The sequence below is a fragment of the Antechinus flavipes genome, chromosome 3 (assembly GCF_016432865.1).
Source record: "Antechinus flavipes isolate AdamAnt ecotype Samford, QLD, Australia chromosome 3, AdamAnt_v2, whole genome shotgun sequence".
NCBI lineage: Eukaryota > Metazoa > Chordata > Mammalia > Dasyuromorphia > Dasyuridae > Antechinus > Antechinus flavipes.
Window position 1 is genome coordinate 354,760,437 of NC_067400.1, and position 17,801 is coordinate 354,778,237.

Sequence of the window (17,801 nt, forward strand, 5' to 3'; positions counted from 1 at the left end):
TGACAATCTTTATAGATGTGTCCAAATATAACATTTGTGCTGTATATTCTCCTGACTTAGCTATAAAAAGAATAGTAAGAATTTCCTTTCAGTCCACTTAGCAGAATGAGTTGTATGCACTTATGCTAGCTCTCACTTATTATCCAGGAGATATAAATATAATATCTGATTCAGCTTATTTAGCAGGTGTGGTACAAAAAATTTCCAAAGCCCAAATAAAATTTGTAGTCTCTGACATATTTCAGCTTTTTAAGGAACTTCAGGAGCAAATGAGAAATCACCCAGGTAAGTATTACTGCTTGCATGTTACCTCTCATAGTGGTCTTCCAGATCCTATTTTTTTAATGGAAACTCAAAGACAGATCTCCTTTTCACCATGTTAGCCAGCACTCCCTTATTTCAGGCTGCCCAAGAATCTCATTCTAAATATCATCAGGCTGCATTAGCTTTATGTCTTTAGTTTGAGATAACAAAAGAAGCTAGGAATATCATAAAAGTCTGTATAGCTTACTTTGCTTTCTATGCTCCTACACTCCCTGCAGGGAAGAGCTCTCATTGTTTGAGGCCCAATGAAATCTGATAGATGGATGTGACCCATTATAAATCTTTTGGCCATCTGTCTTTTATCTATGTTTTATGATTTATTTTTTGCAATTCCAGCAGCAAAAGAGACAGCCTAGGTGGTCACTGAATTACTTACACAGGCCTTTGCAGTTATGGGAGTGCCACAAGCAATAAAAACAGATAATGAACTTGCATATACTTCCAAACATTTTGCATACTTTTGTTTACAGTATCAGATTTCATACAACACTGGTATATCATTTAATCCTCAAAGACAAGTAATAATATAGAGGAGGAACAGAGATATCAAAATGCTCCTCCAAAAAAAAGAGAGAGGGAGCCACAGGTAACCTTAGAGAACTTGCAAATTTAACCCTTTATACTATTAACTTTTTGGATTTTGATGAGGATGCACTGGCTCTGGCAGAAAAGGTTTCATAAAGGTAGTGTCCAGTGTGAGCAGCTTTGATATCTTTAGATAATTGTCAGGTGATGTGGAGAAGTCTGGAGAGCAGTGAATGGAAGGGACCAGATATGTTAACTGCTTAGGGCAGAGGGCTTGATTGTATCTCTACAGATAAAGAAGGAATCTGATGGGTCCTGACACACCATATCCATCTTGTCCATCGGAGAAAGGCAGAAAAAGATAGACCCTCGAACTCAAGGAGAAGACCTAGGAAACGTTGGGTGGTTCCATCTCTGAGTACATCTGTCACTGAAAGAGCATAACTGTTAGCCCTATTTGTATGGCAACTGACTAACAAATATTGCCATGACCATAAAAATAATTGTGAATGAGACTGATAGAGGACTTCAAAATCTATAGGAATTGTGGGATTCCCTGACACATGCAGTGATGGACAATATATTGGCTTTGGACTCTCTTGGCTACTGAAGGAAGTGTATGTGTGGTTGTGAATTAATAATTATTTTCTGTGCCTTTCTTCTGGGACTCATAGATATCTTTTATAGTATCTTGTTGATTCATGTTATTATATTACTACTTGCCTATGTGATTCTTTCCATGCTGAAACTTGTTTTATGAATTTAACCATTGATGTATACCTGCTTCATTTAAAACAAAAGAAAGTAGAAGATGCAGAATGCCACAGATAGTGAGGAACCTTGGACACGATATAAGACTCTTTAGTCCAGTAAAAGGAACCCTGCTGATGTGTCTCATTTGGCTCCCCATGGTCCCAGGGGTATCTTGGCCTTCCTGAGAAGTCAGGAGACATGACAATCTGTGTTGTAATTAAAGTAGAGTTATATTAAAATGGCAAGGAAACATCTGCACCCAACAGCAAGTTGTTTATATGATTCCTGCATGTACAATATCCTATAGTTAGCGTATATGCAGTGTGTTATAGTTAATACGTGTATTAGAGTATGTGGCTGAGAAATTTTTGAATAAATGGACTCCTGTTTGATCATCTTCATGAGTTCTGCCCCTTTACTCCTTATTCATAATTACAATTGAGCAGGTCCTCTATTGAGCAGGTCCAGACAAACATTTGACTTATAAAATTTCAATTATTTTATACTCTTGAAACTAAGAATTATTTATCCATTTTATATTTCAATATAAAAGTTGCCATAAAGACTTTAAATCAATAGATTATTTTCTTCTGTGATTCAGAAACATCAAACTTAATAATAATTAGTTTTGATTTTCATAGGATTCAAAATTAAAAATAAAGGAGGTAGTTTTAATTAAGAAGATTAACCCGAGATTAGCAAAACAGACTAATAGAACCCTTTTGTGAATTGTTAATGATTTGACTATACTGATATGTTCTATCTTATGCTAATTTTCTATAATGCATAACAATATGCATTTTTATTTCCCCCTTTCCAAATATTGTTTTACTTAAATAAATTTATTTTACAAACCCTTATCAAAAAGGAAGAAACAATTCTTTGTTTCTTAGATTTAGAAAAGATGCCCAACATGAACCAATAGAAACAAAAATCCAGCCTTATCTTTGTAGCCAAAGCCTAATCTTTTGGATCTTCTCTTGACAGAATTGAGAACTTAACTTGATATCTCCTTATATGCTATACTTTCTTTTGCACAAATTTGCTATAAGTGCAGATGCTTAGGGCCACATGGAGTTATGCAACCAATACTAAACAAAGAGATAGAAGATCTGGGTTTAAATCCTGGCTCAATTACTCACATGGAAAAGTCACATTCTTTCTGGCCTATTTTTTCTCAACTGTCAAATGGTAATAACAATTATGTTTGCGATTTAACAAAGTGATTGTGGGCATCAAACTGGATAATTCATGTGAAAAATATTTTTACAAGCCCAATTTGTGGTAGAAATAAATTGGAAAGTAAGAAAGATATCCTTCAATTAAAGAGTAGCTAAAATACTTTGGTTACGAATATAAAAGAATAATGGAATATGAATGAACACAGAAAACAGATGATTTTAGAGGGACTAGAAAATATTTGTATAATCTGATAGAGAATTAACTAAGTAGAATAAGAAGAATAATCTATACCATAACATCAAAATGATTAATATTAAAATTTGTGAATATTTTTGTAAACTAATCAAGAATAACATGAACATAACAAGGTGAATAGTTTATACAATAATAATGCTTCAATAACAAATAACATTGAATTCTATCATAATTATAATCAAAACAATGATCATTGAGGATATCAGGGGAAGGATCATGAAATATGCTAACTTCTCTTGACAGGTGATAGATTTATGGTACAGAAATCATATATACATAATATTGTATGAACATATATCAAGGCCAGTGAGGGTATTTGTTATATTTGGTTATGTATATTTATTTTTGTTTTGTGTACTTTTATATTAGGTTGAGAACTACAATATAGTATAACATATTAGAGAATGGTTTTAGAAATGATATATGAAAAGGAAAATGTGCAGATCTTGAGTGGAGTGAAATATTTCTTAATAGTAACATTGTGATATGATATGGTGATACAAAAATGGGAAAAAAATGTTAATAGATAATTGCATGGGAGAGTACCTTGCCACATACTCTCCATAGGTGCATGAGGAGGTTAGTGCATCAAATACTGAATGAGATGTTTGAATTTAAATAGAGTCTTTAGGCAAGTTGAGTTTCTGAGGAAATAGACAGAGAGGTAGTCAGGACTACTGAAATTAGAATATTTTTTTAAATGCAAATAAAAAATGATGAATAATGGTCACAGACCCAGGAAACTAAACTTTAATTGTAGGAAACAATGTATATATGCATCTCAAGGGTTTGCATGTGTGTGTGCATGTGCATGCATGTGTGTGTGTGTGTGTGTGTGTGTGTGTGTGTGTGTGTATTTAGGGAAGAATATGTCTAATGATATACAATCATTGCAGTTTTCACAATTTCATAAAAATATATTGTCAAATATTTCTCATTTTAAGGTATGCTTGTGGATTTGAACTGAAAATCTATATATTAATTTATAATGATATGTTTTGTACAGTGATTAATTAGTTATAATTGATAGTTTTTGAGGATAGTACTTTACTTTAAGATCAAGGGGGTTTTGAGAACATAAAGTATTTTATCTTTCTTTTTCTTTCACAACCATTTTTGTGTGATCTTTTAAAATGGGGAATAATCAAGAAAAACAAGATTAACTATTTAAATCATAGTATCCCATTACTTATCTTTTTCCATAATGGTTACAATAAATATTTTACATATGTATATGAGGGAACAAAGGAATAAAATTGGAAAGCTTTGGGTAATGACTCCTTTTCCTGCTGTCCCTAGTTGAGAGAATGCTCAAACTTGACCCTTGGTCCTAACATCACTCACTGCTGATCAGCATTATTTGCATCTGACATTATAAGAGACAATGAAAAAAAAGAAGGATGAGCAGAAGGAGAAATAGCAAAGAAAAGGAAAACAAAAGTAGAATTATAGAATCATAAAACTTCAGAGTACAATAGATCCTTTGAGATCACCTAGATTTTATTTCTCATTGCCTAAATAAACTGAGGTTTAGGGAGATGACTGAACTGCCCATTTTCACAGAGCTAATTGATTATAAAACCTATAGTAGACATTATGAACAGAGTTGACATCCGAAAAAAATCAGAAGGTACATTGAGGGGAGGGGGAAGAGGGAAGAGGAAAGTAAAAGGGAAGAGAAGAAAAGATGCCTAAGGGGAGAGAGAGCAATATAAGAAAACAAAAACCAGAAAGATATTATACTAGAAAACTACAAAATTGTCAGGTTGAATTTTGGCTCTCAACAAAAGTGTCACATTGATAAACTACCCTTCATCTCTTCTAGAAACCAGTATGAGATGTCAAAAGACAATCTGAGAGCAGAAAGAATTATAGCTTCTATTACACTTTGGGGACTAAACAATACTATTAACATTTAGTCTAGTAACCAAAAAAGACAAGATTGCCAGGACAATTCCATTAAACTTACCTTAGGATAAGGATACTGTCTTGCTTTGGGGTATAGCCCTCCAGTAAAGCGAGGAATAACCATGTTCGGTACCAAGGAGTCATTTATCATCAAGAATGCAAGTCTTTCTCCATCAGGGGACCACCAATGAGCGATATGGGAATGTAGAAGTTCCTCTAGAACAAATAACATTCTTTGACATCAATTCTGCAAACATGGGTTCACTAATCCACAGGCATCTGTTCTTGAATTCTGAATGAATTATCTAGTTCTCCCTTGTATTCAGCTTAAATTTGTTGTTGATAAACCTAAAACACATCATGTTTGTCATGTCACTTGCTAATTTAATGGTAAAATATAAATAGATTAGTATATAAAGCAAGTATTCAAGATTCCATGTCCATTTGGGATAGATATGAGGAGATAAAAAGATTAGGAAGGGCAAGCAGAAAGAGAGCAGATTGATGGAAGTTTTTATTCATAATTAGTTTCTTTGGATCAATATTAAGTTCATGTCAACATTTCTTTATCCAGCGATACAATACATATGCATGGAGTAACATCTTGATACCCTATATAGCACAATACAGCACAATAGAATAACAAGAGGAAGAATGAAAAATATTTTTAGGGGATTAGCAAATACCTTGATGACTCATATACATATGTATGTCTATGTCTGTTTATGTGTGTAGGTATGTACAACAGTTATAATTATATATATATATATATATATATATATATATGAAAAGTTGGTTGTTTAACTACTATATAGTTAGTGACATGAGACTGATATAGACACAAAATGCTAGAAGGAATTTGGAGGTCAAAAGGAAAGTATGGACATAAGTATTCAAGTGAAGGTGAAATTTGACTTATTTCAAAAGTATTAAAAAATCACCTATGCTTAACGTGAGGCAAATAATACCCCAGCCCACTCTTTAAGATATTCAAAATCTACTCTATGTAAGAACTATCATCCAAGAAGTTCTACCTTTCAAAAATATATATTGCCAGGTATAATATGTACAAAATAACATAAAATAATCTGTCAATAGAAATAACATATATCAAGCAAGGGGAAAGGGTCATTTTTAAAAGTAAACATACAAATACCCACAAGTCCTGATATAATACTAAGGAAAAGTCCTTAAGTTATAGTTACTATTAGGAACAAAAAGGAAGAATAAAAACAAACAAAAAACTAATGGAGTTTTATAATCTAAAATATATGTTACTTATATTATAATATTTTTATGACATTGTATTTTTATAAATCATATTGGGGCAGTTAGATGGTGCAATGGATAGAACACTGGCCCTGAAGTCAGGAGGATCTGAATTCAAATCTGGTCTCAGACACTTAATATTTCCTAGCTGTGTGACCCTCGGGAAGATACTTAATCCAAATTGCCTCAGGGGAAAAAAAAAACAAATAAATCATATTTGCTGTGCTGTTAGTTTAAATTTCATTTTTGTTCTTTTAACTACATTGTATTAGAAAGACTCTATGCAGAGCATATGGAGATATATATATATGTAATGTTCCAGCAACAATTATAAAAAGAATAAAAAGTAAGAAGAAGAAAAAATTTGCAGATTGACTTAGAAAATGCCATAAAGTTTAGTCTGGTATTCAATATTGTGGAGTTAATTTTGTATTTTTGTGGATTACTTCATGAAGCAATACAGAGTTACTGATGGTGTCAGATTTTAAACACTACGTATAATATGTTCTCTTCCTTTTTATTCTCTGATCATTTATGCATGTGTCCAAAAGACATAACACATCAAGTTTCTTATATGTAAGAAAATCATTGAATGTTTGGTGGTAAGAAGGTTGAACATATGAAAAAAGTAATATTTTACTTCCATTTACTCAGATAACTAAAAATGATTAAATTTTAATAAAAATGCTCCGGAGAATGCCAGATATCTAGTAACTTGATACCTTTAAGTTTTATTTTCAAAGAAAAAATGTTGTTTTGATATGTCAGACTTAATTAAGATGCCACATTAATTATGCAATTTAAAAACAATAATATTGAATTGGATTTGTTTAATCATGTTTAAATGGTTTTTCATTTTGAAAATTTTATTTTCTCTTTGAAATTTCAGTAAACAATTTCATTACATTATATGTTTCACTTGATTTAGCTTTCTTTGAGTGTTGAGTAGTACTTAAAAAAAAAAGTTTAAAACAAAATTAATCATTTAAAAAAGTAGTACCAACCCCCATTAATAGTTCTGGCCTCTCACATTTACGTGAAACATGTATCATCTGAACAAAAAATACTGCCTACATTTCTCTGCAGAAAAAAAATCAATTTAGGATAATACACATGGCTATTTATTGAATTTGTTGCTCTACAACAGAAAAGGGAAGTTTTAGTCTGTAAGAATTAATTTCAATGTTACCTTTAGTTTTCATTATTTTTGACTAAGTTGAATTTAATTTGTAATAAATTTAATAAATGCAAACCAATGAACATTTAGAGATGAGTGATAAGAAAATCATATACATATTATTATAGACTAATGCCTTTGAGCCTCTGGAAAGTACTGAAATGTTTTGATAAAGACAAGTTGTAAAATACAAGTGACAGTACCGAGAAAAGGCAGTCCAGATAATGAGCAACACAAATGGGACTCTAATAATCAGTATAAGAATATATCATAAGATGCTGAAGGATGTGAGACTAGTATATTTTAAAATCATACTAATTTGGCAAAGTTTTAAACTTAGAATATTGTTCCAGCATTATTTCTCCTACTCAGACACATGTCTAATATAATAGAGTACAGAATTTGTTCCCTCATTGTTTCAAGGAACTTAGCTTCCCTCTTTGAAATGAAGCTTTTACTACCTTCAAATGCCTTCAAAGACTATACAAAATAGTTATATAGTATAACCAGAGCAAAATAGTGGATCCAATTATCTTTATAATTTGTAGGCTAACATGTTATATGTCTTATTTCTAAATTTCTTTAGAAAATAGATGGAATTCTCTAATTATAAACTTTAGCAATAATATAATATGAGAATATTGAAAAGGGAAATTAGAGGCCTCAAAAGACAAATATGTATTTTTCAAAGCAGCTCCCGAGTAGGTATGCTTTGAATATACTATGAAATGTAACATATTACATTTACTAAGAGACACATGCTCAATTTGGGCACACAAATCCAGTTATTTCTTATATAACCATTTCTAAATATTCTTAGTCTATTTTCTAATTTTGAAAGGAGAAATAAAAAATAAAATAGAAGCATGAAAGTATGTGATAAAGATTATCATATATATATATATATATATATATATATTTTCCCCTACATTATTATGGTCTCCAACTGCTCTGGGATTCTGTAGTGGATGTGCTGAATGAATCTTAAAATACAAATATCACTTATTCTTATCGCAAATTATGTCGTAAATAGATGATCTGTTTTTAAATATAACAGCTTATTACAAATGGGTGTGAATAAAATCAGGATGTTTTCATTTAGTCTGACTGTTGTTAATTATATAGATTTTTTTTATCTGTTTTCTTTTCTTCCTTCCAGGACAGCTTGTTTCCAATCTGATTATTTATAAAGCTAACACTCAGTATTATTAGTTAAGCCTTATTTCTAATAAAAACTCATCTAGCTTGACAAAAAATTGGGGAAATATAAGTAGATGCAAATCACAACAGAAGATATATGAGGACATACAAGATATATAAGCATAGAAGCAATTTTGAAGGGAAATGAGAAGAAAACAGCTAAGAATATTGTACTGAAATGAATAGATTTCTTCTGTAGACTTTCCATTTGCATTTTTTCAAAACCAAATTCACTAAACTCACCTTCATATAACCAGTCAGCAATTCCATTAAAAATAATTCCTTCTTTTCCTGAAGATGTCAGTCGCAATGAACTGCTCTTTACATCAGGTTGATAGTAGATGTTATTTTCAAAAATGTAAATCTGTATCAGGAAATATTTCAAAAACAGAGTTGGTATGATCATAGTTTTAACTTTTTTTTCTGACTGATAGGATTAGCCAGCAATCTTATTAAGTTTATCATCATGTTACAAAACATACCCACATGCTTAGATACATGGGAATGTTTACATGAAGTTATATATATATATATATATATATATATATATATACACATACATATACACACATATATTTGTGTGTATATATACGTATATATGCACACACATTTGTGTGTATATGTGTGTATATACGTATATACACATATATATGTTCACACTTACACACATATACATATATACACAATTATGTGCATATATAACTAATTTCAGTTGCTAATTGTTATGAAATTCTGGTCTTATTAGCATTCAATTTTCATTTGGACATGTATGTAACACATACATCAGTTTACACATGTTTTTAAAAGTGTCACCTCATCTATTTTAGCAATCTCTTTTATACTGAGGAATTTCTTTATACTTGATCTAAAATTTGGTACACTTAGGCTACGTGAAACTTAAGCTAGGTGTAATTTTGACCTGAAGTATAATAGCTTTTTCATATTTATACAGTATGCATATGTCTATCCTATTTGACATAGATTATTCTACTTACACAACTTTTTTTTTTTTTAACTTCAAAACATACTATATTGAAACATTTTATTCTTACAATGTATTTAGTCAGGATTCTCTGATATTTACATAAGAGGTGGGAATGTCATGTGTTAATATATTTGTACAAAGTTAGGAGAATTTTGTTTCTGCTTTTTACTTTTCCAGATATATTTAAAAAAAAAAAGCTCCAGTGTCTCTTGCTTTCACAAGAAGATCCAACAGAGATAAATTAATGTCATATATTCACCTACAACTATTTTGACAAAAACTTATAAACCTGTTTTCAACTAATGAGAAATCCTGAGGATCATAAATGAGAAATTCTTTCTACAAACCACTGAAAGCAAAAAAATCAATTTGTAGAATCCTAGAGTCAAAGTAACTAAGTTTCTTTCTGATCTCTGATTATTGCTATTATTTTGACCTTCAGTGACTCTTTTACAATCTCCAATGGCCTCAATTTCCTTTTCTATAAAATGAGTGAGTTGGACTAGGTTTCTGCTGTCACTTCCACCTCTAAAAAATATGATTTATTAGACATATCTCTGTTCAAATTCATTGTTTTATTAAAATCTAGGAAGAATTCTGTATTTGCCAATCTAGGAGACATTGCTTTCAGTAAAGACTGCATTGATAACTTAAAAAATAACAATAATTTACTTATATTTATACTGTGATTTATTATATTTACAACATGCTTGCTATTTTCCAGTCTCCTGTTCTCTGAACTTCACTGTGATAATGGCATGGTGGAAAATAATGTTACGCTTGGAATCAAGAAAGAGATTTGGATTTGAATTCTACTTTATAAAGTTCAAAATGCCATAAGAAAAATAAAATAATTAACATTTTCCCTTCAGTGATAATTTCATTGCAAGTACAAATTTTTTTTTTATTCTTTGCTTTCATACTGTTTATTTATTTTTTAAAATAACTTTTTATTGACAGAACCCATACTAGGGTAATTTTTTAAATAAATTATCCCTTGTACTCACTTCTGTTCCGATTTTTCCCCTCCCTCCCTCCACTCCCTTCCCCAGATGGCAAGTAGTCCTATACATGTTAAATAGGTTACAGTATATCCTAGATACAATATATGTGTGCAGAACCAAGCTGTTCTCTTGTTGCACAGGAAGAGTTGGATTCAAAAGGTATAAATAACCCAGGAAGAAAAACAAAAATGCAAACAGTTTATATTCATTTCCCAGTGTTCTTTCTTTGGGTATAGCTGCTTCTGTCCATCCTTGATCAATTGAAACTGAATTAGATCTCTTTATCGAAGAGATCCACTTCCATCAGAATACATCCTCATACAGTATCATTGCTGAGGCATATAATGATCTCCTGGTTCTGGTCATTTCTAGCCACTACAAACAGGGCTGCCACAAACATTTTGGCACATACAGGTCCCTTTCCCTTCTTTAGTATCTTTTTGGGGTACTGCTTTCATATTATTTATTGACAAAACGTTTCTTCCAAACTTTCCCATTCAAAATTATTTACACTAATACTCACTCTTCATTAAAATCTTAGAAATCATTTCTCTTACAGGTGTTATAACTGTTTGATTATCTTCCTATGATGGAAACATATAGTTTTGTATCTCCAATGGAAGAGAAGAAATACAATGAATAGCAAAATATATTTTCCAAAATTCTGAATTTTTAAATTTTAAAAACTGAAATAACAAGACATAACATATCATCCTCAGTATTCTGCTGAAACTTTTCTCAAATAACATTCATATTGCAATTTTTACTGTTTTTTTTAAAATTTCTGAATACTAATCCTCCCTATTTTCTCTGTAGCAATTTATATGGTTTTTTATGGCCTTTTATTTTGTAAAACATTTTTCTTCTATTTTCCTCTCCTCTTATCTCTCCATTTTATTTCTTTTATTGACTCTTTTCAATCCCTAAATGTTTACTCACAAGACCCTCTCCATGCCATTTCCTATAATCTCCCCTTTCCATATGTCATATACTAATATTAACCCAACAATAATTTCATTCAAATAACTCAAAAATAAATTTCTTCAATATCAGACTAATAATCAAGTTCCAGTTATAAATTTCTATTAATTATTATTATTAATAATTTCTCTACCAAAATGTTTGAAAACCTATTTAAGATTAAGAGAATTATTTACATAGAGATGTTCATGGAAACTAGAGAAACTTATAAGAGTGTATACTTATACAGGTAAAAATAAAGAGGACACAATGCAATATTGGGACATATATATATGATTAGGAAGCATGAAATGTAAGAAAATTATGCCAAATAAGACAAAGAAGGAACCACTGGATAGACAGGACAACCAGAAGTGTACAATGCCATGAAAACTAAGGAAAAAACCATCAAGGAGAGAAGGGATTGAGAGTATCAAAAATTGAGGAGAGATCAAGATGGATGGAGATTAAGAAATGGTCATTAGAATGAAGATTATATATGAGATACGTTAATAAATTGCAGAGATAGAAAAGCCACAGCAATAAATATTTTATATTATATAATATCTTTCTCAAGGAGTCTAACAATGAACAAGAGGAGTAATTAGAAAATTGCTAGGGGTGACTAGTGGGACAAATGATAAATTTGGGGGAGAGATAGATGTTTGTAGTCAATAAGAAATAAACATATAATATGAATGATTGAAAATTAGTCATAGAATATAGGGGAAATCTATTACAGAAGATCGGATTAAATGTGATCACTTTTGCATGTAAAAGGGTTTGCCTTAGCAAAAAGAAGGGTAACTTTGTTATGTGAGACAAAGTTAAAAGTGTAATCCATAGTTCTATCTAAAATCATTTTCTCATATCTCAATTCCCAATTTCCTGAGTGACCTCATCAGCTCTCATGAGCTTAATTATACTCTCTATGAAGATGATTATCAGATTTATGTAATTATTATTAGTGTCTTTTCTGAACTCTGGTCAAGCATTACTAATTTCCTATTGAATATTTCAAAATGTATGTCACAGAATATATGTCAAACTTAACAAATCCAAAACAGTAATTATTGTCCATTTTCCCCAAGTCCAACTAAATTTTCATGTTTTTGCTGAAGGTACCATCTTTCCAGAAACAAAATGTCACAATTTTATTGTCACCAACTTCACCATCTCATTCATCCCAAAAATCCACTTAATTTTCAAATCTTAAAATTTATTCTTCTATAGCATTCTCTTATATGTTTATCCTCTACACTCACATGTTTACTACCATAGTTCAGGAATTCTTCACCTATTGCAATAGCAATAGTTGATGCCTAAAAAACATTAAAATTATTCTTCTAAAGCAGGGTTAGGGAATTCCCAGCCACAGGCTGTATGAGGTCACAGAAATCATTTGCTAAAGCAACCACAGGTGATATCTGAAAGCTAGGTGTTGTATCTAGATTGTTGTAATCTCCCACTGCTTTAGTTCTATAAGGTGATAATTCTGTATGACCCGTGAAGGATATAAATATCCAAATGACCCTTGGCAGGAAAAAGAGACTCCCCACTCTTGTTCTACCCAATAATACCTATTATCAACAAGCTACATTTGCTCCCTATTACTTCAAGGATTAAATATAATTTTACCTGCTTAGGATTCAAATCATTCGAAAATTGGCATGAATTCTATGTACATTATAGTTCAAATAAATTGATAATCGTAGGCAAGGATTAGAGGGTAGGGTATGACAGGTCAGAGTCACTTGGTAGCCAGACAAGGAGGAGAAATATGGAGATTCTGGACTCCAGAATGGAGACGAGATCTTTGGCAAAACTCGTGGCAGTTTGCCTCCTACTTTCACTCCTCTCCCTAAATACTAAGAACTTTTACTTATTCTGATTCTGGCTGATCCTGAGGCCTCCAGGGGGCTAGCTTGGACTTAACGTTATCATATTCTAATTATATTTTAGTTTGCATTTGTAAGTTGCTTTCTTTTGGACTATAAATTCCTTGACATCAAGGACCAGGTATTTATTTTTGTAACTCCTGCAATGAATAACATAATGTATTATGTGTTGTAGATGCTCATTGAACTGCTTATTGAATGAAAGAGCAAATGCTATGTGTTGCTAAAAACTAATGAAATCTGGTTCTTACTTCCAGAAATGTATATATTGAAAGGCATATATGCAAAAAGAGACACACATGTTTAACTTTTTAATATATATGATTTTATATGATTACAGAAGCAAAATAGAATAACTTTCCATTTCGTCCTTACCCCCATAACTAGTTCTAACTTATTTTTGTTATAGATGAAATACTAACATTATATTTTGATGCATTGAAATATAATAGAATCAACACCACCCTCATAATATCTTCAAATTCAAAATGGCATGCATTCTTCTTTGTGCTGCTAAATATTTCAAAATTACAGTATTTCAAAGGAAACACAATTACTCATATATGGATATGTCTTTCCCCCTAGATATTCCCCTAGATATCCCCCTTGATAGACCCTTTGAGGGTCAAATTTGCTCAAGCACAATGCTGGCTACATTTCTTTCACAATTAATACGTGAAATGGATTTTTGAATCCTTCCAAAAATGTAGAATATCTCTTTTCTTCTAATAAATCCTATTTACATAATGAAAATCAAGGTCATTCATTGCTTATATTGAAGCATTTTTAGTAGGCAGTAATTCAAGACAAGGAAACTCAGGACTCAGGAGTCAGACATTCCAAACTTTCTGTTGGTTATAAACTTTGCATTAAAAAATGATGATGTTTTCTGTGGATTCAGCAGATCTATAAATTATCCAAAACTATTGATCATTATTTACATTTATATTTGAAGAAAAAACTGGATGGAGAACAGAATCCATATGGGAGTGATATATACTGTTAGTCTAGAACATAAGATTACAGCTAAATTTGAAGGAATATACTAGTAGGCATTTAATTGTGATTCAGGAGAACTGAGGCAAGTCCATGTATACTTACATATTAGATAAATGTCTCTACTACATATATAAATGTTATAGTTAAAAAATAACATTTTAACTTCAGAGATTCATTATAATCTTAAAAAATGGATTTATTCTATTAAGACAATTTGAAAATATAAAGATTTTATAAGTTTTTATTTTAAAAGTTATCTGTAAAGGGCTGAAACTATGAAAAGGTGTACTTGAATCAGACAACCAAGCACTTAAGAATAATTACCTATTTGATATGAGACAATGACTCTATTATCATATGTTTGGATAAATGGCTCTTCTCACAGTTGATGCTGTCTCAATGTTATATATACTTCAATTTGAAAGATAAAAATATGGAGTTAGAATTTTAATGATTTTAATCTAGTGAAAAATGTAATAACAGTGTTTATCTCCTAAATTCCTTTATGCATTAAACATAGTAATATTATAAGTTGAAAGAGTTTAACACTTAGCCATGTATATGCTTTTAAAATTATTAAAACATTTCATTTATAATAACATAATATGTAAAACATATCCTTCATTTTTTTTTTTTTACAAATAATTAATCTTAAAATTATGAAATTCAGTTTAATGTTGAAGTCAATTCTTAAAATGCAAATTTATTTCTTGTTGAAAGAAAATGGGTTCAAATTCTGGTTCTCACTAAACACTTATGTGGTTTGGACTATTGCAAAATCAGTCTGAATATCAGGTATAATATGAGGAATTTGTCATGTCATTTCACATCCTTATAGATGTAATGTTATGAAGTATATGAAAAGACTACTGTGATTTTATTCAAATAAAATTAAAAAAAAGGAAAACTTTTCATGATTACAATGATGCTGATAAATATCATTTGTCTATTTGCTGTTATTAAGCAATAAATCAATCTAATGATATCACACTGCTAAAGAATATTGTCTGCTTCTTTGATTGTGTTATTAATGATGTTTATGTAATAGACAGTGGTCAACCAATCCTCTTCCAAAATTTAAGGTCTTAACTTGTCTGTAATAGTGTAAATGAAGTAAATTAAGTCTAAGAAAAAAAAATTTAAATTATATCATTTTAATGTATAATGTTAGTAATTTATTTCTGTTAATTTAATAAATATGTAGCTTTTTGGAATAAAATGTATAATGAGTTATGTGAATGGGCAAAAGAAGCAAAGTAAGTTTTCTCTAGTAGCAAAAGCACAAGGTCAGAATCTTACCAATTTTGAATTCAAAGAGAAATAATTAGATTGGAAATTAAGCAAAGTATAAATATGAAAGGTAAAGAGTAAAGGCTAGAATCTTGTGGGTTTAAGGCTGAATGTATGAGAATATTGGACAGATTTGGACCTTTCAGGAATTTTTATTCAGTTTAATAATGTATTGCGGTAGGGAAGAGTTATGATGGCAGAGAGTAGTCATGGCTTTATGTGACCTCTTTTAACCTTTCCTCAAATCAACAGCAGATTAAGCCTCTGAACTGGTTTTAGAGTGACATAAACCACAGATATTTGGATATTTGATACTTTGGATAAACTTCAAAGCAGGTCTGTTTAAATCAGGATGGGGAGAAGCTGCTGAGGCCAAATTATAGCACAGGGAGCCCATTGCAAGGAATTTCAATGGGGAACCACAGTATTAGAGCATCTGCCACTAGGAATCCACTGTGAGGCTGTAAGGCTAGTCTGTCCTTGTTGCAAGCTGGTTATTTAGCAGTTTTACTGTGAGAAGCCCAAAAGAAATTACAAAAGGCAAATTTGTAACCACTGAGACCCAGAAGAATACAGTAACTGGTCATTATTACCCAGCACCAGAGGTCAGTCAGAAACACTGGTTCAATAGTAAACTAAAGCAGCTGTTACCCCTTTGTCTCAATAGCAAATTTCATCCTTTGAAATTGAGTGAAAAAGCAAAATAATTCTGATCATAGAAAGCTTGGAGAGAAAGAAGAACAGACCTCAAAACCTGGAATTCCTAAAGGCATACCAGCTCTAAATAAAGCTCCAAAGGGTGATATATGTTGATCTCCATTTCACAAGGCTCTCTTGGAAGAATTTTAAAAAGATCTTAAAAGAGAATTAGAAAAAAATGGGGAAAGGAAACAAGATGTTTGCAAGAGAGTATGAAAAAGGTAAAAGAGAAATTATCTGAAGAAAACTTAAAAATAGATATGATGAAATGGGAAAATCATATAACTTCTTATAAAATAAATATGAAAAAGAAACTAATTCATTGAAAAACAGAATTTGTGAAATGGAAAAAAACTGCAATGGTAAAAACAACTCATTTAAAAATTCAATTGGCCAAATACAAAAGGAATTTAAAAAGGTAACAAGAAAATAATTCACTAAAAATTAAAATTGAACTAATTGAAATGAATGACTCAGTAAGACATCAAGACTCAGACAAACAAAAGCAAAAAATGAAGAAAATAGAAGAAAAAGTAAAATATTTCACTGTAAAACAACTGACTTGGGAAATAGATTTAGGAGAGACAATCTAAGGATTATTGAACTTTCTGGAAAAAAAAAAGAGCCTAGACATCATCTTCCAGGAAATCATCAAGGAAAACTGTCCTGATGTCCTAGAATCAGAAGATAAAATAGTAATTGAAAGAATTCACTGATGACCTCCTGAAAGAGATGCCCAAAATTAAAACTCAAAGGAATATCACAGCTAATTTTAAATTATTGGATCAAGCAAAAATATTGCAAGCAGCCAGAAAGAAACAATTCAAATATTGAGGAGCCACAATTAGGATTATCCAGGACTTAGCGATTTCTATCTTAAAGGATCAAAGGGGCCTGGAATCTGATATTGCAAAAGGTGAAGGAACTTGTATTGCAGCCAAGAATCAACTATCCAGCTAAACTGAGCATTATCTTGCAGGGAAGAAGATAGGGATTCAATGATACAGATGAATTTCATTTATTTCTGATGAAAAGACCAGAGTTAAAGAAAACAAAAGTTGATCTCCAAATACAGAACTCAAGAGAAGTATAAAAAAGAAAAAAAAAAATGAGAGAACTCTTGAGAACTATATATGTATGATGGGTATACTTAGAAACTGTGGATATAAATTGATTATATTTTGATAATATGAAAAATTAAACTAGAGGTAGAAAGGGGACTGTACAGTAAAAAGAGGAAAATAAAGGAAAAAAAATGAGGGAAATTATATCTCACAAAGAGACAAAGAAGAAGTATTATAATTGAAGAAAAGAAGGGAGGGGGATGACCATTGTGTAACTCAACTCTCATCAGATTTGGAGAGAATATCAGA

At 30.9% G+C, this 17,801-nt stretch overlaps 1 protein-coding gene across 1 annotated transcript in view; it reads right to left on the bottom strand.

Moving 5' to 3' along the window:
- Positions 1–17,801, bottom strand: part of DPP10 (dipeptidyl peptidase like 10) — a 1,082,222-nt gene that overhangs the window by 88,909 nt on the left and 975,512 nt on the right. Inside the window, exons 8-9 of the mRNA XM_051985765.1 lie at positions 8,837–8,957; positions 5,009–5,163 (exon numbers count right to left, since the gene is read on the bottom strand). Of these exons, the coding sequence (XP_051841725.1) occupies positions 5,009–5,163; positions 8,837–8,957 (276 nt within the window). The remainder of the gene's footprint in view (positions 1–5,008; positions 5,164–8,836; positions 8,958–17,801) is intronic.